Source organism: Somniosus microcephalus, chromosome 3 (assembly GCF_052327205.1).
Source record: "Somniosus microcephalus isolate GS21.2 chromosome 3, FLI_Smic_1.0, whole genome shotgun sequence".
Lineage (NCBI taxonomy): Eukaryota > Metazoa > Chordata > Chondrichthyes > Squaliformes > Somniosidae > Somniosus > Somniosus microcephalus.
Genome location: NC_140989.1, coordinates 369,511,094 through 369,533,670, shown reverse-complemented (window position 1 = coordinate 369,533,670; position 22,577 = coordinate 369,511,094). Strand labels below are relative to the sequence as shown.

At 48.2% G+C, this 22,577-nt stretch overlaps 1 protein-coding gene across 2 annotated transcripts in view; it reads right to left on the bottom strand.

Annotated features, from left to right (window-relative positions):
* The window catches only part of LOC147122430 (leucine-rich repeat and IQ domain-containing protein 3-like), a 102,724-nt gene that overhangs the window by 11,634 nt on the left and 68,513 nt on the right, over nt 1–22,577 (bottom strand). For both annotated transcript variants that reach the window (XM_085983584.1, XM_085983585.1), the window contains 2 exons: nt 18,931–19,078; nt 1,072–1,852 (listed from right to left, as the gene is read on the bottom strand). In XM_085983584.1, the coding sequence (XP_085839710.1) occupies nt 1,072–1,852; nt 18,931–19,078 (929 nt within the window). The remainder of the gene's footprint in view (nt 1–1,071; nt 1,853–18,930; nt 19,079–22,577) is intronic.

Sequence of the window (22,577 nt, the reverse complement as noted above, 5' to 3'; positions counted from 1 at the left end):
TCAGTATATGGAGACCAGAACTGTGCTCGGTACATGGCGACCAGCACGGTGCTCAGTATATGGCGACCAGAACTGTGCTCAGTATATGGAGACCAGAACTGTGCTCGGTATATGGAGACCAGAACTGTGCTCGGTATATGGAGACCAGCACTGTGCTCGGTATATGGAGACCAGCACTGTGCTCGGTATATGGCGACCAGAACTGTGCTCGGTACATGGAGACCAGCACTGTGCTCCGTATATGGAGAACAGAACTGTGCTCAGTATATGGCGACCAGAACTGTGCTCGGTATATGGAGACCAGCACTGTGCTCGGTATATGGAGACCAGCACTGTGCTCGGTATATGGAGACCAGCACTGTGCTCGGTATATGGAGACCAGCACTGTGCTCGGTATATGGAGACCAGCACTGTGCTCGGTATATGGAGACCAGCACTGTGCTCAGTATATGGAGACCAGCACTGTGCTCGGTATATGGAGACCAGCACTGTGCTCAGTATATGGAGACCAGCACTGTGCTCAGTATATGGAGACCAGCACTGTGCTCGGTATATGGCGACCAGAACTGTGCTCGGTATATGGAGACCAGCACTGTGCTCGCTATATGGAGACCAGCACTGTGCTCGGTATATGGAGACCAGCACTGTGCTCGGTATATGGAGACCAGCACTGTGCTCGGTATATGGAGACCAGCACTGTGCTCGGTATATGGAGACCAGCACAGTGCTCGGTATATGGAGACCAGCACTGTGCTCGGTATATGGAGACCAGCACTGTGCTCGGTATATGGAGACCAGCACTGTGCTCGGTATATGGAGACCAGCACTGTGCTCGGTATATGGAGACCAGCACTGTGCTCGGTATATGGAGACCAGCACTGTGCTCAGTACCCTTTGGTGGGATTTTGTGGCATTTTACCTGTTCGAACATTTGGACGTTGAGTATACCGCTTGCGAATACCTGGATTTTTAGGCTTTCAAAACAAGCTGGAAGCGCCTGACAATTTGTGTCAACAAGGTTTCTTTGCTGATACATTCACTGAAAATGAAAGATGATTGCTGTGAACTCACTTGTGCGCCATGAAGTCCTTGATTTCTTCCTTTAGCTGCTTTGCTTGCTTCCTAACGCTCTGCGCCACCTCAAGTTTCTGTTGACGGATACTTTCATTCCTTTCCCTGATCTGACGCTTCAGCAAGGCCTCCGACATCACGGTATAGCGGGAGTTAAATTCTTTGGCGAACTGATGGTCCGATCTTCGCTGAGTCTTCTCTTCGAGGAACAGAAAGTTGCACTGGCGAACGAACTTCAGCGACTCTGCATGGTCTATCTTACGCTGCAGCAAGCCCTGCTCGCACCGCACTGTGTCCCCTTTATACTTTCGGAAAGGGTCGTAATTTCTCTCGAGGGCCTGCCCGTGAAGATTGCTCCTCGCTTGGTCTTCGGCCACTTTCAGCCGGCGGGTCAGGTCCGCGCGCACGCGCTGCTTCACTGCTTTCCCCCTGTCCCCGTAGGCTTTCTGAATCGCCATGAATGGCGCCAGGTTCACGCAGCCATAGGATTTGGCGTACAGCCTCTTGTCCAGGGTTACCGGCGGCTGGTAGGTGAATTTGGGCTGCGGTTTGTTCCGCAGCATCTCATGCAGCTGTTGAATGCCGAGGCGGACATCCTCTCCAGCTGCACAGCGAGAGAGCAGCAGATTGCCTGCAGGCTCCAGCTGGTGGATGATCGGATACGACTTCAAAATCTCATGGATATCTTTGTCAGCATCTTCTTCATCATCCTCCTCTTCCTCTTCCTCCTCCTTCTCCTCGTCCACCTCCTCGCCCATCGATGACTCTAATTCAAATATACCTGTAGAAAAAAGAAAGAACACTGAGAATACAGTATGTCCTTTCTCAAAATACAAGCAGGACACTGGATGGCTGTCAGTGAATTGTGAGATAGCAGGAATAACTGAAACATGGCTACACAACAAGACTGGCAACGAGATATTGCAGGTTCTAACATAATCAGAAGGGATAGGGAAAGAAGAAGGGGGAGGCGTAGCTGTACTAAAGAGAGATAATGGCCCAGAAATTCGGGTCGGGGGCCTCCCGCGGGTGCAAGCCCCCGACCTACACTTACCTAGCGCGCCGGCAGTTGAGCTCTTGGCCTGCGTGGAATTCCTCTCCGAGGCCTGTCCCAGAGGCCGGCGCGCTGTGCTGGCGTGTCCCAGGGGCGTAGTTAGTGCGAAGTGTCCCCTGGGATCACGTGAGCAACAGGCAGCCAATCGGAGCAGGGAATGCTCCATTCATAAGTCTTGACAGATAGACCTGTCAAAACGTATAAATGCTGAGGCTGTAAAACTGTACTTTACCTTCAAATAAATTTTTTAAAAACATCACACTTTGTAAATAAACTATAAATGACATTAAATAACTATTTTAAACAAAAATTTACATTTTTGAAAAAAATAATTTTATAAAAAAAACAGGGCTAAAAATAAACTTACCTTGCTTTAAAGTATTTAAAAGTAAAAAACCTGTGGAAAAAATGTTATAATTTTAAATAATTGACCACTTACCTTTGAAAATGAAGTCCTTACGGCTGCTTTTTACATTTCTAAAATGTACAGACTTACCCGCACGTTAAAACCTGAAAAAAAAAAGGAAGTTCAACGCGCACGCGCAGACTCCCGTGCGCACGCGTTCGACCTCTGAACCCCTTGGTTCAGAGGATCGGAAGTGCCGGTTTCCCGCGCATGCGTAGTGCATGCAAGATTCCGGCACTTCCATCGGGTCCACACGTGAGTACTCCGTCCGTACTCACGCGTTGGGACCCGAATTTCTGGGCCAATACAATGGCAGCAGAATAAAGCGACAGAACTAACAGAAGGTTAGAAACAGAATCCATCTGGATTGAAATAAAAGAGATGGGATCGATCACGCTAATAGGGGTATACTACAGATCACCTAATACAGTAGTGGAAAGGAGGTGGAGGAAGAGCTGCAAAGGCAAATATATGAAATGAGTAAAGGACATGGAATAATAATCATAGGAGATTTTAACTACCCCACAAATAAACTGGCAAGAAGAGGTAGCGAAAAGGGTACAGGGAATGGAGTTTTTACAATGTGTACAAGACTGATTTCTTACCCAGTATGTAAAAAGTCCAAGGTGAGAGGGAGCACTGCTGGATCTAGCAATGGGAAATGTACCAGAACAGATAATATAGAAACATAGAAGATAGGAGCAGGAGTAGGCCATTCGGCCCTTCGAGCCTGCTCCGCCATTCAATGCGATCATGGCTGATCATCCAAATTCAGTACCCTGTTCCTGCTTTCTCCCCATATCCCTTGATCCCTTTGACCTTAAGAAATATATCTAACTCCTTCTTGAATATATTTAATGAATTGGCCTCTACTGCCTTCTGTAGTAGAGAATTCCACAGGTTGAGTAGATTGGGACTCTACTCATTGGAGTTCAGAAGAATGAGAGGCGATCTTATTGAAACATATAAGATTGTGAAGGGGTTGGATCGGGTGGATGCAGGGAGGATGTTCCAGATGATGGGTGAAACTAGAACTAGGGGGCATAGTCTTAGAATAAGGGGTTGCTCTTTCAAAACTGAGATGAGGAGGAACTACTTCACTCAGAGGGTGGTAGGTCCATGGAATATGCTGCCCCAAAAAGCTGTCGAAGCTACATCATTACATAAATTTAAAACAGAAATAGACAGTTTCCTAGTAGAAAAGGGAATTAAAGGTTACGGGGAGCGGGCAGGAATTTGGACATGAGTCTAGGTTCGGATAGGTCATGGCCCTGTGGGTAGCGGAGCGGGCCCAGGGGCCGTGTAGCCTGATCCTGCTCCTGTTTTCGTGTGTCTAATGCTGTTAGATTCAGGAGATAGTCCTGTCATAGTGGATTGGCGGTTAGGATCAGATCAGCCATGATCTTATTGAATGGCGGAGCAGGCTCGAGGGGCCAATTGGCCTACTCCTGCTCCTATTTCTTATGTTCTTATGTTCACCACTCTCTGGGTGAAGAAATTCCTCCTCATCTCTGTCCTAAATGACTTACCCCTTATCTTTAGACTGTGACCCCTGGTTCTGGACTCCCTAACCACCGGGAACATCCTTCCTGCATCTAGTCTGTCCAGTCCTGTCAGAATTTTATAAGTTTCAATGAGATCCCCTCTCATTCTTCTAAACTCCAGCGAGTATAAGCCCAATCAACCCAATCTCTCCTCATACGTCATTCCTGCCATCCCAGGTATCAGCCTGGTGAATCTTCGCTGAACTCCTTCCATGGCAAGAACATCCTTCCTCAGATAAGGCGACCAAAACTGCACACAATACTCAAGATGTGGTCTCACCAAGGCCCTGTACAACTACAGCAAGACATCCTTGTTCCTGTACTCAAACCCTCTCACTACGAAGGCCAACATACCATTTGCCTTCTTAACCGCCTGCTGCACCTGCATGCTTAGAAGCAAGCATAGAGGAACATCTAGCCAATAGTGACCACACATAATAAGGTTTCAGATAAAGATTGAGAAGGACATATGTAAGACAAAAACCAACGTTGGTCTTTTGGTGAATTGGTAAAAAGCTGATTTTAAGGGGATCAGAATGGAACTAGGGAAAATAAACTGGAAAAATTTACTGACAAACAAAGAAATAGAACAACAGTGGGAAACATTTAAAACAGGGATCAAGAGAATCCAGGAGAAATATATCCCACAAAAAAGCAAGAACAAACTAGCCAGTAATGACACACAATGAATGGAGAAAGAAATAAGGGCAAAATTGAAACTAAAGAAAAAGGCATACACTAAGTACACAGACAACAAAGAGGATGACAAAAGGGAATATGTAAAGGTTAGGAAAGAAGTAAAAAAAAAATTAGGTAGGCAAAGAAAAACTACAGAATTAAATTATCGCGGAATATAAAAAGAAATAAAGTATTGTACAGACACACAAATAGCAAAAGGAAAATCAGGATCGGGATAGGACCACTAAGGGATACACACAATAAACTCACAGGTAATGATGGCGAAATGGCAGAAATATTAAATAATTACTTTGCCTCGGTATTCACCAGGGAGACTAACATGTTTAAGATAGAAAGGGGGAGATAATTGATAAACAAATCAAACTTGGTCTGGATGGATTGCATCCGCGTATATTAAAAGACGTTAGGGAAGAGATAGCAGAAGCACTATTACACATATATAAAAGTTAATTAGAAAAGGAAATAGTGCCAGAGGACTGGCGGACAGCTAGTGTGATTCCTATATTTAAAAAGGGAGGTAGAACAAGTCCAGAAAACCGTAGATTAATTAACTTAACATTGGTGGTAGGAAAGATAATGGAATCCTTACTCAAAGATGTAACGGAAAAACCATGTAGAAACTGAAAATATAATAAAGAGTAGTCAGCACGGATTCCAAAAGGGAAGGACATGCTTGACCAACCCTATCGAATTCTTTGAAGAAGTAACAGAAAGGGTAGATAAGGGTAATGCAGTAGATGTATTATATTTGGATTTCCCAAAGGCCTGCGATAAGGTACGGCAAAATAGACTCATGAGTCATGACTAAGGTCAGAACATATGGAGGGAAAAATTTGGTTGCTTTGTGCCTCCCGTTAGCACCCTAAGAGGGCGCTACTAGCGCCCGGGCGCGGCGATGTTTGCGCCGCTCACGAAATTGACCAGACATTTTGCGGCGACGCTAAACACTACCGCCACGATCTCCTGCGCCCGCAGATCGTGACATCAGTCAAGCGTGCAACGCCCTGGTAACGTCCCGGACCGGATATTGAGTGATGCCCCCTGCCTTTTCGCCTGCCGCTAGCAACGACAGGTTGAGGGGAACGTTTTGCAGTCGGGGAGGGACTAGGGGAGCGCTATTTAAAGGCGGCCGCTTGGTGCCTTTTTTTGTCGGTGACATTTTTGCACCACGCATTCTGAGAGAGAGAGACAGACTTCTGGAGAGATTCAACGCTGTGTGAAGGAGTTTTGGGTACTGAGCAGCACTTTGCAGGTTCATTTTGATTTGACCTTCCTTGCATCGATTTAGAAGAGACTATGGGGGCTGCACTCTGAACTCTTTCCCTGGGCCCCGCCATTGTTCTTTCCAGCAGATTTGATGTACAGGTCTCTCCAGGCAGAGATTCAAGCCTGCAATGAGCAGGGTGTGGATGGAGAGCAAGATCGACCCTCACCTTTAAGAACTGGCCGGCACCAGTGTGTCTGTGTTCCATTGCTGACTGACATCACCTGAGCTTTGCCAGCGCTCTGAGGTAGCGCCTCGCTCCTCGGTGTTAGCGCCTTTAGAGAGGTGTGCAGCGCCTGATTTAGCACTCCAATCACTCCCAGGGGTGATAGAAGCCAAGTTTGCAGTCGGAGGCGATAATTAGCGGCAGGCGCTAAACTTTGCGTCCGGCCGATAATTGCGCCCCAAACGGGGCGACACCGAATTTCTCCCCCATGGAGTCAGGGGACAAGCAGCAGAATGGAGAGCAAGCTGGCTACAAAACAGAAAACAGAGAGTAGGAATTAAAAGGAGTTACGCAGACTGGCAAAAGGTGTGAAGTGGTGTTCCACAAGGATTGGTGCTGGGACCACTGTCGTTCACCATTTAAATAAATGAATTGGACTCGGGAATCAGAAGTACAATTTCAAAATTTGTGGACAACGCCAAATTTGGGGTTGTAGTTAACACAGATGAGGACTGCAACAAAATACAAGACGACATTAATAAACTGCAGAATGGGCATGTAATTGGCAAATGAACCTCAATATAGATACAAAAGCAAAATACTGTGGATGCTGGAAATCTGAAATAAAAACAGAAAATGCTGGAAATGCTCAGCAGGTCAGGCAGCATCTGTGGAGAGAGAAACTGAGATGGCTGTGGAGGAGCCCTCACAGGCTCCCAAACCCAGAGGAGTCTAAGCAGGCGCAGCACCAGAGTGAGCAAGGTGCCTCTACATCTGCTGAAGCCACAGGGGAAGCACCACGTAGGAGCACACGTAAGACGAAGTTAAAGCACAAATAGTCACAAGGGTGGTCACTTGGGTGTTTTATAGTGTTGTTAAATATCGAGTGTCATCCTTTTGTGATGTAATTAAACAAAAGTGATGGCCAAGAGTTGAGTTTCTGGCCTATGCATTCTGGGAAATGGAAGTTCAAGAGTGAGGGCTCAGGGCTAATTCCATTTATAATGATGATGATGGTGAGAGTGGGCGGAAACCACCGTTTATTGGACAGCTGATGCATGAGGTTTTGAGAATGTCGGCCTTATATTCATCTCCATCTGCCAGCCACCTGTGTTTGAAGCGTAAGCTTACGCGAATCTGGCATGGATGAGTGCTTCCCTTGCCAGACGGCCAGCAATGCGGTCGCGTGCGGCTGTATTGGCCACATCCGGCCTCGTAACGTGTGGCTCCCCATCGTCCTCCTCATGCTCCTCTACATCCTCCTCCTCCTCTTCTTCCGAGGAGTGTGCGCGCTGAGCCACTTGTTCGTCCGGCAGCACTAAGCCGCGCTGCTGTGCGATGTTGTGCATGGCACAGCAGACCACGATGATTCTGGACACCCTGGCTGGTGCATACTGCAGGGCTCCACCAGATCTGTCAAGGCACCGGAAGTGCATTTTGAGCAATGCCGATGGTTTGCTCGATGATGCTTCTGGTGGATAAGTGACTCACATTGTAGCGCTCCTCAGCCTCCTCATCGGTGTCATTAGCCACTTTTTCAGGGAATAGCCCTTGTCGCCAAGGAGCCATCTGGAAAGTTGGGTTGGTGGATGGAAGAGCTGAAGCACAGTAGACTGACGCAGGATGAAGGAGTCATGGCAACTGCCAGGGTACTTAGCGCAAACATGCATGATGATCTTCCTGTGGTTACACACCAGCTGGACGTTCAGGGAGTGGAAGCCCTTGCGGTTGACAAACGCAGCTGGGTTGTGATAGGGGGCCCTAATGGCTACATGTGTGCAGTCTATGACGCCCTGCACCATTGGAAAGCCTGCCATATTGGCAAAGCCAACCGCACGCGCGGTCACACTTGGGCCATCCGTGGAGAAGTGGATGTAATTGTGCGCCTTTGCAAAGAGGGCATCGGTGACCTGCGTGATGCAGGTGTGTGCGGCCGACTGGGAGATGCCGCTGATGTCTGCAGCTGATCCCTAGAAGGAGCCCGAAGCAAAGAAGTTGAGTGCGGTGGTGACTTTGGCAGTCACTGGTAAGGAGTGTCCACACGCTCCTCTGGGTTCCAGGTGTTGGTGCAGCATTGCGCAGATGTCAGCGACTACGTCTCTCGAAAGTCTCAGCTTCCTTTGGCACTGCTGCTCAGTCATGCTGAGGAAGCCGATATTCTGCCTGTAAACCCTGTGTTGGGTGTATCTCCTGCAGCAAGGTGCAGCCCTGCGCTGAGGCCCTCCGCCCTGTGCAGCATCAGGTGGGTGAGGAAGAGGTTTGCGCTCCTGGTGCTGATGTTGCTGTCGTGGCTGGTTGTGCCTCTGCCGCAGCTGCTCTTCCTCCGAATCTGACGACCAGGGTGAGAGGATATAAATGGTACCCATCCCGTTGCTATAGATTTCAGTTGAGGCAAGAACCTTGCAAACGCACAAAGTGGCCTGAGATTATTCCAATCAGGTCACACTGCAGATGGCTCTCAGCTTGAACAGTCACAGGGTCAGTAGAGTTGCAAATCTTATCCCAAACGTCCAATAACAAAGTTGTAGCATTTGGATGTCAGCCATGTTGCAGGAGCGTTTTTAAGTGGCTGCAGCAACTGACAACAATTCATGTCCTCCAGAAACCTGACTCATTGCAGCTGGCGTGATTCTCGGAAGACGGGAAACAAGAGCCAAAAGACCCAAAATCGGAATTGCATATTAAAATAGGATTAGCAAGGCAGTTAACAGGTTGAAAAGAGAACGCTGAAGGGTGACCTGACAGAGGTCTTTAAAATTATGAAAGGGTAGGTGTGGAGAAGATGTTTCCACTTGCGGGGGAGACCAGGACTTGAGGCCATAAATATACAACATTCACCAGTAAATCCAATAGGGAATTCAGTAGAAACTTCTTTACCCAGAGAGTGGTGAGAATGTGGAACTCGTTACCACAGGGAGTGGTTGAGGTGAATAGCACAGATGCGTTTAAGGGGAAGCTGGATAAACACACGTGGGAGAAAGGAATAGAAGGATATGTTGATGGGGTGAGATGAAGTAGGGTGGGAGGAGGTTCGTGTGGAGCATAAACACCAGCACGGACCAGTTGGGCCGAATGGCCTGTTTCTGTGCTATAAATACTATGTAATACTATGTAACCCATTTACTGTGCCGCATAACTTGTCATCAGCAAACTCAGGGACACGGCTCTCTATTCCTTCATCCAAGTCATTTATAAATATAGTGAAACTCTAGGCCCCAGTACAGATCCCTGGGGGTCACCACTAGTCACATCCTGCCAATTGGAGTATATACCCAATGCCCCTACTCTCTGTCTTCTACCTCCTAATCAATTCTCTATCCAAGCCAATATGTTGCCTCCAATTCCACGTGCTCTCATTTTTGTTAACAGTCTCTTATGTGGAACCTTGTTGAATGCCTTCTGGAAGTCCATGTAAATAACATCCATAGGCATTCCCTTATCTAACACATCTGTTACCTCCTCAAAAAATTCAACTAGGTTCATTTTGGCTGCCGCTCCGGACTCGAACTCCATCACTTCCATCTCTCCCTTTCTCCTCTTTCTTCATTACTCTCCCCCAGCCTTCATGTCTCCTTCTCTTTCTCCGCTGTAATGTTCTCTACCCTCACTAACCCCTATTCGCCACTACTCATCATCCTCCCTCACTAACCCCCATTCTCCACTACTCATCATCCTCCCTCACTAACCCCTATTCTCCACTACTCATCATCCTTCCTCACTAACCCCCATTCTCCACTCATCATCCTCCCTCACTAACCCCCATTCTCCACTACTCATCATCCTCCCTCACTAACCCCCATTCTCCACTACTCATCATCCTCCCTCACTAACCCCTATTCTCCACTACTCATCATCCTTCCTCACGAACCCCCATTCTCCACTCATCATCCTCCCTCACTAACCCCTATTCTCCACTCATCATCCTCACTCACTAACCCCTATTCTCCACTACTCATCATCCTCCCTCACTAACCCCTATTCTCCACTACTCATCAGCCTCCCTCACTAACCCCCATTCTCCACAACGCATCATCCTCCCTCACTAACCCCCATTCTCCACTACTCATCATCCTCCCTCACTAACCCCCATTCTCCACTACTCATCATCCTCCCTCACTAACCCCCATTCTCCACTACTCATCATCCTCCTTCACTAACCCCCATTCTCCACTACTCATCATCCTCCCTCACTAACCCCTATTCTCCACTCATCATCCTCCCTCACTAACCCCTATTCTCCACTACTCATCATCCTCCCTCACTAACCCCCATTCTCCACTACTCATCATCCTCCTTCACTAACCCCCATTCTCCACTACTCATCATCCTCCCTCACTAACCCCTATTCTCCACTCATCATCCTCCCTCACTAACCCCCATTCTCCACTACTCATCATCCTCCCTCACTAACCCCTATTCTCCACTACTCATCATCCTCCCTCAGTAACCCCTATTCTCCACTACTCATCATCCTCCCTCACTAACCCCTATTCTCCACTACTCATCATCCTCCCTCACTAACCCCTTCTCCACTACTCATCATCCTCCCTCACTAACCCCCATTCTCCACTACTCATCATCCACCCTCACTAACCCCTATTCTCCACTACTCATCATCCTCCCTCACTAACCCCCATTCTCCACTACTCATCATCCTCCCTCACTAACCCCCATTCTCCACTACTCATCATCCTCCCTCACTAACCCCCATTCTCCACTACTCATCATCCTCCCTCACTAACCCCTATTCTCCACTACTCATCATCCTCCCTCACTAACCCCCATTCTCCACTACTCATCATCCTCCCTCACGAACCCCCATTCTCCACTACTCATCATCCTTCCTCACTAACCCCTATTCTCCACTACTCATCATCCTCCCTCACTAACCCCTATTCTCCACTACTCATCATCCTCCCTCACTAACCCCCATTCTCCACTACTCATCATCCTCCCTCACTAACCCCTATTCTCCACTACTCATCATCCTCCCTCACTAACCCCCATTCTCCACTACTCATCATCCTCCCTCACTAACCCCCATTCTCCACTACTCATCATCCTCCCTCACTAACCCCCATTCTCCACTACTCATCATCCTCCCTCACTAACCCCTATTCTCCACTACTCATCATCCTCCCTCACTAACCCCTATTCTCCACTACTCATCATCCTCCCTCACTAACCCCCATTCTCCACTACTCATCATCCTCCCTCACTAACCCCTATTCTCCACTACTCATCATCCTCCCTCACTAACCCCCATTCTCCACTACTCATCATCCTCCCTCACTAACCCCTATTCTCCACGACTCATCATCCTCCCTCAGTAACCCCATTCTCCACTACTCATCATCCTCCCTCACTAACCCCCATTCTCCACTACTCATCATCCTCCCTCACTAACCCCTATTCTCCACTACTCATCATCCTCCCTCACTAACCCCCATTCTCCACTACTCATCATCCTCCCTCACTAACCCCCATTCTCCACTACTCATCATCCTCCCTCACTAACCCCCATTCTCCACGACTCATCATCCTCCCTCAGTAACCCCCATTCTCCACTACTCATCATCCTCCCTCACTAACCCCCATTCTCCACTACTCATCATCCTCCCTCACTAACCCCTATTCTCCACTACTCATCATCCTCCCTCAGTAACCCCATTCTCCACTACTCATCATCCTCCCTCACTAACCCCCATTCTCCACTACTCATCATCCTCCCTCACTAACCCCTATTCTCCACTACTCATCATCCTCCCTCACTAACCCCTATTCTCCACTACTCATCATCCTCCCTCACTAACCCCTATTCTCCACTACTCATCATCCTCCCTCACTAACCCCTATTCTCCACTACTCATCATCCTCCCTCACTAACCCTCATTCTCCACTACTCATCATCCTCCCTCACTAACCCCTATTCTCCACTACTCATCATCCTCCCTCACTAACCCCTATTCTCCACTACTCATCATCCTCCCTCACTAACCCCCATTCTCCACTACTCATCATCCTCCCTCACTAACCCCCATTCTCCACTACTCATCATCCTCCCTCACTAACCCCTATTCTCCACTACTCATCATCCTCCCTCACTAACCCCTATTCTCCACTACTCATCATCCTCCCTCACTAACCCCTATTCTCCACTACTCATCATCCTCCCTCACTAACCCCCATTCTCCACTACTCATCATCCTCCCTCACTAACCCCCATTCTCCACTACTCATCATCCTCCCTCACTAACCCCCATTCTCCACTACTCATCATCCTCCCTCACTAACCCCTATTCTCCACTACTCATCATCCTCCCTCACTAACCCCCATTCTCCACTACTCATCATCCTCCCTCACTAACCCCCATTCTCCACTACTCATCATCCTTCCTCACTAACCCCTATTCTCCACTACTCATCATCCTCCCTCACTAACCCCTATTCTCCACTACTCATCATCCTCCCTCACTAACCCCCATTCTCCACTACTCATCATCCTCCCTCACTAACCCCTATTCTCCACTACTCATCATCCTCCCTCACTAACCCCCATTCTCCACTACTCATCATCCTCCCTCACTAACCCCCATTCTCCACTACTCATCATCCTCCCTCACTAACCCCCATTCTCCACTACTCATCATCCTCCCTCACTAACCCCCATTCTCCACTACTCATCATCCTCCCTCACTAACCCCCATTCTCCACTACTCATCATCCTCCCTCACTAACCCCCATTCTCCACTACTCATCATCCTCCCTCACTAACCCCCATTCTCCACTACTCATCATCCTCCCTCACTAACCCCTATTCTCCACTACTCATCATCCTCCCTCACTAACCCCTATTCTCCACTACTCATCATCCTCCCTCACTAACCCCTATTCTCCACTACTCATCATCCTCCCTCACTAACCCCTATTCTCCACTACTCATCATCCTCCCTCACTAACCCCCATTCTCCACTACTCATCATCCTCCCTCACTAACCCCCATTCTCCACTACTCATCATCCTTCCTCACTAACCCCTATTCTCCACTACTCATCATCCTCCCTCACTAACCCCCATTCTCCACTACTCATCATCCTCCCTCACTAACCCCCATTCTCCACTACTCATCATCCTCCCTCACTAACCCCTATTCTCCACTACTCATCATCCTCCCTCACTAACCCCCATTCTCCACTACTCATCATCGTCCCTCACTAACCCCTATTCTCCACTACTCATCATCCTCCCTCACTAACCCCTATTCTCCACTACTCATCATCCTCCCTCACTAACCCCCATTCTCCACTACTCATCATCCTCCCTCACTAACCCCCATTCTCCACTACTCATCATCCTCCCTCACTAACCCCCATTCTCCACTACTCATCATCCTCCCTCACTAACCCCTATTCTCCACGACTCATCATCCTCCCTCAGTAACCCCATTCTCATCTACTCATCATCCTCCCTCACTAACCCCCATTCTCCACTACTCATCATCCTCCCTCACTAACCCCTATTCTCCACTACTCATCATCCTCCCTCACTAACCCCTATTCTCCACTACTCATCATCCTCCCTCACTAACCCCCATTCTCCACTACTCATCATCCTCCCTCACTAACCCCTATTCTCCACTACTCATCATCCTCCCTCACTAACCCCCATTCTCCACTACTCATCATCCTCCCTCACTAACCCCTATTCTCCACGACTCATCATCCTCCCTCAGTAACCCCATTCTCAACTACTCATCATCCTCCCTCACTAACCCCCATTCTCCACTACTCATCATCCTCCCTCACTAACCCCTATTCTCCACTACTCATCATCCTCCCTCACTAACCCCCATTCTCCACTACTCATCATCCTCCCTCACTAACCCCCATTCTCCACTACTCATCATCCTCCCTCACTAACCCCCATTCTCCACGACTCATCATCCTCCCTCAGTAACCCCATTCTCCACTACTCATCATCCTCCCTCACTAACCCCCATTCTCCACTACTCATCATCCTCCCTCACTAACCCCCATTCTCCACTACTCATCATCCTCCCTCACTAACCCCCATTCTCCACTACTCATCATCCTCCCTCACTAACCCCTATTCTCCACTACTCATCATCCTCCCTCACTAACCCCTATTCTCCACTACTCATCATCCTCCCTCACTAACCCCCATTCTCCACTACTCATCATCCTCCCTCACTAACCCCTATTCTCCACTACTCATCATCCTCCCTCACTAACCCCCATTCTCCACTACTCATCATCCTCCCTCACTAACCCCTATTCTCCACTACTCATCATCCTCCCTCACTAACCCCCATTCTCCACTACTCATCATCCTCCCTCACTAACCCCATTCTCCACTACTCATCATCCTCCCTCACTAACCCCCATTCTCCACTACTCATCATCCTCCCTCACTAACCCCTATTCTCCACTACTCATCATCCTCCCTCACTAACCCCTATTCTCCACTACTCATCATCCTCCCTCACTAACCCCTATTCTCCACTACTCATCATCCTCCCTCACTAACCCCATTCTCCACTACTCATCATCCTCCCTCACTAACCCCTATTCTCCACTACTCATCATCCTCCCTCACTAACCCCCATTCTCCACTACTCATCATCCTCCCTCACTAACCCCTATTCTCCACTACTCATCATCCTCCCTCACTAACCACTATTCTCCACTACTCATCATCCTCCCTCACTAACCCCTATTCTCCACTACTCATCATCCTCCCTCACTAACCCCTATTCTCCACTACTCATCATCCTCCCTCACTAACCCCCATTCTCCACTACTCATCATCCTCCCTCACTAACCCCCATTCTCCACTACTCATCATCCTCCCTCACTAACCCCCATTCTCCACTACTCATCATCCTCCCTCACTAACCCCTATTCTCTACTACTCATCATCCTCCCTCACTAACCCCTATTCTCCACTACTCATCATCCTCCCTCACTGACCCCCATTCTCCACTACTCATCATCCTCCCTCACTAACCCCCATTCTCCACTACTCATCATCCTCCCTCACTAACCCCTATTCTCCACTACTCATCATCCTCCCTCACTAACCCCTATTCTCCACTACTCATCATCCTTCCTACTCTCCTGCCGCCGCTCTTGGCTTAACCCCCTTCTAAATAATTCCAAAGCTTCCCTCTGTGCCTCTCTTGGCACCCTTCGAAAGGTCCACTGAGACACTCGTCGCTGCCTCCTAGCGCGCAGCAATCCAAATTGCCCTATCTTACTCTCTTCCCATCCTAAGCAGCTGCTGCGAGCTAATCTCGCCAACCACCTCGTTGTCCCTCCATGCTCTGCCCCTCTGGACTACGCCAGTAAATTAGGTGTCATCGTCCCTCTCCGCTTTTCCCCTCAAAATGTACGATCATTTATAAATAAGGGCCATGACCTTATTGTGGGCAATCAAATTGACATCAAGGCATTGACGGAGACATGGTTCAGGGGTGTTAACACCCTTAATGAAGTTTCCCCACCTGGCTATACTTACCAACACATTCCACGCCCAAACCACAGTAGTGGTGATGTATTCCTTATATCTTGGTCTGTCTCCCTACTCCTCCGGCAACATCTCCTCCTTTGAGCGTCTCACCTTGTTCCACCCCTCACGTCTCTTTTAAAATCCTTATTCTGTATCGCCCACCCAAATACCACACCAATTTTCTCAATGAGATATCTTCTTGGCTTTCCTCCCTCTGTCTCTGCACCGAGCGACTTCTCATCCTTGGTGATTTCAACCTCCATCTCAACTCATCTTGCTCCCTCTCCTCTGAGTTCACTGCCCTCCTTTCCTCCCTTAATCTCTCCCTTCATGTCAACTCCCCCACCCATATACACGGCCACCCCCCGATCTTATCATCTCACGTGGCCTCGCTATCCCCTCCGTAACCATCACCGCGAAGGCAATCTCCGACCATTTCCTTTTATCACGCTCTACCCATATTCCCCTTCCTCCTCCTAAACCCACTTCTTTTCGTATCCGTCCCTGGATAAAACTTTCCCTCAAGTCCCTTACCACTGCACTTTCTAATTCCCAACTACATAGCCTTTGGCCTACTATTCTCCATGACATCTCTGCAGCTACTGACTTACTAAATCACACCCTCTTCACCACCTTTGATACACTTGTCCCCACTAAAATCATTGCACTCTCTCACCCTAGTCGTTCCCCCTGGTATACCCCTCCTCTCCGCTCCCTTAAGTCGAAGGGACACAGACTTGAATGTCTTTGGCAGACAACTGGTCTAATTTATCTGCTGCTGAAACCCTCAGTCATGCCTTTATCACCTCTAGACTTGGCTATTCAAATACACTCCTGGTTGGCCTCCCTAGTTCTACCCTCCATAAACTTGAGGTCATCCAAAACTCTGCCGCCCATGTATTAACTCGTACCAAGTTCCACTCACTCATCTCACCTGTGCTCGCTGACCTACACTGGCTCCCAGTTAAGCAACGCCTCGATTTTAAAATTCTCATCCTTGTTTTCAAATCCCTCCATGGCCTCGTCCTTCCCTATCTCTGTAATGTCCTCCAGCCGTATTATCCCCCTACACCTCTGTGCTCCACCTATTCTGGACTTTTGAACATCCCCGATTTTAATCGCTCCACCATTGACGGTTGCGCCTTCAACTGCCTAGGTCTTAAGCTCTGGAATTCCCTCCCTAAATCTCTCCACCTCTCTACTTCTCTCTCCTCCTTTAAGACTCCCCTTAAAACCTACCTCTTTGATCAAGCTTTTGGTCACCTGCCCCAACGTCTCCTTATATGGGTTGGTGTCAAATTTTGTGGTTTTTTGATAACACTCCTGTGAAGTGCCTTGGGACGTTTTATTATGTTAAGGGCGATTTATAAGTTGTTGTTTTTAGACATGAGTTAGCTTTTAGAAATCAATGTTGGCTCTCTCTAATCAGCTTATATTTGTTCAAATGCTCAGTCATTCTGTCCCTAATCAACAACTTAGAAACATAGAAGATAGGAGCAGGAGTAGGCCATTCGGTCCCTCGAGCCTGCTCCGCCATTCAATGCAATCATGGCTGATCATACAAATTCAGTACCCTGGAATTGACTTCCCCACAACAGATGTTAGATTAATAGGCCTATAATTTCCTAGTTTATTTCTCCTACCATTCTTAAATAGTGGAGCGACATTGGCAGTTTTCCAATCCAAGGGGCCAATTCCTGAATTGAGTGTTTTGGAAGATCAATGGGGCAAAGTTCGGTTGCTTTGCGCCTCCCAAGAGGGCGCTAACGGGGCGCAAAGCAACTAGCGCACGGGCGCGACGCCACGAACGCCTCCCGCAAAATTCAGCGGGAGGTTAGCGCTGGTGGTAGCTGGAAGCGTCCCGTGGCGTTGCGTCTCCAGCGATGACATCATCACCATGCGCAGCGCCCCGGCCGCAAACTTCGGTTGCGCCCCGACTTACTGCCGGACACCATGTCCGACAGGGTCAGGGCGGCCGGAGCGGTGATAATTAAAGGGGAGGTGCTGGGCGACCATTTTCTTTGCGACGCGTCAGCCCGGCACTCCTCGAGTCCGGGCTCTTTTGCCGGCACCCTGATCCCTGGTGGCCCAGCTGGGCCCCACCTCTTTAATAAGGGGAGGGAGGCCTGTAGTACCGCGGTGCGACGTGCCGTCGCGCGTGGCGCTGCTGCACATAGCGCCGCGATATTCCCTGGGAGCCCCCCCCAAGAGGGAGGGGGAGCGCTTCCAGTAGCGGCCCGACTCCTTCTTGGGGCGCTACCATTGAATTTCAGGCGCGGGGGGGTGAGAAGTTAGCGCCCCAAAGGGGGCGCGACCAAATTTTTGCCCCCATGATTATATCATCAACAATTTCCTCACCTACTTCTTTTAATCCCCTGGGGTGGAGTCCATCAGGTCCGGGAGATTTGTCTATCTTTAATCTAATTAGTTGCTCCATCACCATTTTTTTAAACTTATATTGAATCTAGTTAGTTCCTCCCCTTGATTTATTGTTAGATTTCCTGGTTTCTAAGGTATATGATCCTCATCTGCTTCTGTGAAGACCAGTACAAAGTAGCTATTTAGTGAGTCTGCCATTTCCTGATTTCCAATGACAATACCATTGCATCTGTCATTAAGAGGCCCACATTACTCTTTCTCTTGGTATATCTGTCAAACCTGTCGTGTTCTCCTTGCTATCCCTCGCATGCTTTACTCCTATTCCCTTTTTGCAGCTCTCGCCACTTTCTGGACATCCTTTTGCTGTTCTCTCCCAGTCCGCGGGATCTCGACTGTCCTTTGCTTTCGTATAAGCCCTTTATTTTCGTTTTATACCATAGAATAATAGAATCATGGAAATTTATGGCACAGAAGGAGGCCATTTGGCCCATCGTGTCTGTACCGGCCGACAAAGAGCTCTCCAGCCTAATCCCACTTTCCAGCTCTTGGTCCGTAGCCCTGTTGGTTACGGCACTTCAAGTGTATATCCAAGGACTTTTTAAATGTGATGAGGGTTTCTGCCTCTATCACCCTTTCAGGTAGTGAGTTCCAGACCCCCACCATCTCTCACTTCCCTTGTTGGCCAAGGTTATTTCATTGCTCTTGCCCTTTAGGGGTCTTGTAATCCACCAAATACTTTTTTGAACACCGCCTACTGTTCATCCAGAGGCTCTTTGCCGCCTGTTGTTTTTGTATGTTCATACGTGGTCCCAATCTTACCTGCTCGTGGGGCGAAATTCGGCTCTCTGAATGTTCTGTGCCTGAAAATGTTGCTTTTCTGATGCTTAAAGTTTGGCGTGTTCCACCTGCTCCACTGTGAAATGCGTGGGTAAATGCCAGAGGTTATTTCCTTGGCTTCACACCGATCCTAAACAAACAAACACAATGCAATGAGAGTAAACTGTTGAAATATATAATTGTCCGCTGTGAATAACTCAAATTATATAAACAGCCGAGTAAAGAGATAAAAAGAAAAATGCAAATGTTGAAACAGAAAATGCTGCAACTCTGTAGCAGGTCGAGCAGCCTCTGCGAGCTCAGAGGACAGCTGAACATTTCAGGTGGAGGCTTCACTGCACTGGAGAGTCAGCCCAGGATCCATGCTCAAGTCCCAGTGTGAGACTTCAAACAACATCCCTCTCACTCAGAGCGAGAGCACCACCAAATCAACAAAGGTAACACTTAAAGGACGTCCTGGCTAAGCTTGGCCCTGCCATTGACTTAGTATATTGCACAGACGCACACACAGACGTGCACAGATACACAGGCACATGCGCGCACACACAAACACGCAGACACACACACACTCGCACACAGACATGCACATGCAGACACACACTCGCAGACGAAGACATAGACACGCACACGCGCACACACACAGGCAGGCACACACAATTAGGAACTGGAATTCTGGCAAGTTTTCCACTCTTAAAAGCTGAATGTAACTCCCAGCATTGCCCTGGCTACCAGCTCTCTCCGGGGAACACACATGGGGCCTTCCTAGTTAGTATCACATCACATGGAGCATTTTACCCCTGAACCCAGTGGGACGGCCTCCAATACTATCTCCAGATACCTCAGCAATAGTTTTTAACATTGATTGCAAGGCAGAATTGTGCTGAGAAATCAAACCATATGTTAGAATAAAAGATTGCTGGACAAGATTTTGCTGGAAAAGACACAAACAACAAATTCGCTGACTGAGACTAATTGAATCACTGCACAGTGAGACATGCCACGCTTACGCATGGCTGGAACAAAGTTCGTCTCGTGTCCTGACTGGGACTAATTGGATCACTGAGGACTAACAAGGTTCACTGGTATCCTATCATCAAACTAATCACTTGTATCCTATTATCGAACTAATCACATTCCGCCGGGGAACAAGACGGAACGAAGACCTGAAGAGGCAGAATTGGCAACACAAGTGTGTAAACTCCTGACTGGAGGAAAATAACGATATGCGCTAATAAACGAATTGATTGGATGAATGTAAATGATCTAAAACCAACTTCTTGGAATTGTATATAAGCTCGGCACGTACTACAATCGGGGAGAAGGTGCTCTCGCAGACCGCGTGGTTGCAGACTCTTCTCGCAGAGCTCTGTCATTTAATAAAGTTGTCTCTCTTACTCAAAGTCTAGTTTCCGAGGAATCATTTTTCCTACAACACCATAGAACATTTCTTACTTCAGTTAATTCTTTGAATTCAGTAAATATAGAATTGCAGGATCTGAGATCATTTGTTTCAATGGAGAAATGGAGTCCATGAAGTATCTTCCATTCTCTTTAAGAATGAGTAGTTACTTGCAGTGCAGATGATAATGTAATAATGTAATGTATCAGCTGTATCTAAACGAACAAACACTTTGGGCTGAGGAGGCAGGTTTGGAGGCGAGACTACTGGAAAAGTCAAAAAGAATGGGAGCGGGTCCTGAACCCGCTCCCAACCCGCCTCCAATCAATCTTCCCGGGAGTCGGGTCCCCGATTTGCGCAGGGACCCAACTCCTAGCGGCGGGAAGAGGATTATAGCCAATTAACTACCCGTAAACAGGTAGTTAACAGGCAGTTAAGAGGCTTTTTCCAATTTTTAGACTTCTGCTGCAGGCTTGCCGGCGTCGGGGAACCCCGCCAGGGTAAGTGAGGCGTGCTGTGGGTCTGTTGTAATGTTTGTGTATAGATGACAGCTACAGAAGTGGTGTGAAGGTTCCAATGGGACACTGGGGAGTATCAGAGGTAAGGAAATGTTGGGAAAGTCACAGTTAATGTGTTTAGGTTTTTCTGTAGGTGACAAGCTTCAAAGTGTTTGCGTGGCCTTACCTCAATGGGAGAAGTGACAGATCGCTTCTGTAACCTCACCTGCAGCTGCAACCCGTTTCATCCTAAGGAGAGAGTCACTGGAGAGCCTGGCTGCAAGGGCTCACCTGTGTACAGTGATTGTCAGTCATAGTCATAGAGTTACACAGCACAGAAAGAGGCACTTCGGCCCATCGTGTCCGTGCCGGCCATCAAGCCCTGTCTATTCTAATCCCATTTTCCAGCACTTGGTCCGTAGCCTTGTATGCTATGGCATTTCAAGTGCTCATCTAAATGTTTCTTGAATGTTGTGAGGGTTCCTGCCTCTACCACCCTTTCAGGCAGTGAGTTCCAGATTCCAACCACCCTCTGGGTGGAAAAGTTTTTTCTCAAATCCCCTCTAAACCTCCTGCCCCTTACCTTGAAACTATGCCCCCTGGTTATTGACCCCTCTACTAAGGGGAAAAGTTCCTTTCTATCTACCCTATCTATGCCCCTCATAATTTTGTACACCTCAATCAGGTCCCCCTCAGCCTTCTCTGCTCTAAGGAAAAATACCCCAGCCTGTCCAGTCTCTCTTCATAGCTGAAACGCTCCAGCCCAGGTAACATCCTGGTGAATCTCCTCTGCACCCTCTCCAGTGCAATCACATCCTTCCTATAGTGTGGCGACCAGAACTGCACACAGTATTCCAGCTGTGGCCTAACTAGCGTTTTGTACAGCTCCATCATAACCTCCCTGCTCTTATATTCTATGCCTCAGCTAATGAAGGCAAGTATCCCATATGTCTTTTTAACCACCTTATCCACCTGTCCTGCAACCTTCAGGGATCTATGTACATGTACACCAAGGTCCCTCTGATCCTCTGTCCTTCCTGGGGTCCTACCATTCATTGTGTATTCCCTTGCCTTGTTAGTCCTCCCAAAATGCATCACCTCACACTTTTCAGGGTTAAATTCTATTTGCCACTGTTCCGCCCATCTGACCAACCCGTCTATTTCGTCCTGTAACCTGAGGCTTTCCTCCTCGCTATTTACCACTCCGCCAATTTTTGTGTCATCTGCGAACTTACTGATCATACCTCCTACATTCATATCTAAATCATTAATGTAAGCTACAAACAGCAAAGGACACAGCACCGATCCCTGCGGTACACCACTGGACACAGGCTTCCAGTCACAAAAACAACCTTCGACCATCACCCTCTGCCTCCTGCCACTAAGCCAATTTTGGATCCAATGTGCCAAATTGCCCTGGATCCCATGGACTCTTACCTTCTTGACCAGTCTCCCATGTGGGACTTTGTCAAAAGCCTTACTGAAGTCCATGAAGACTACATCAACTGCACTACCCTCATCCACACACCTGGTCACCCCCTCGAAAAATTCAATCAAATTGGTCAAACATGATCTCCCCCTGACAAAGCCATGCTGACTATCCTTGATTAATCCCTGCCTCTCCAAGTGGAGACTAATTTTGTCCCTCAGAATTGTTTCCAATAATTTCCCTATCACTGATGTTAGACTCACTGGCCTGTAATTCCCTGGTTTATCCCTACTACCCTTCTTGG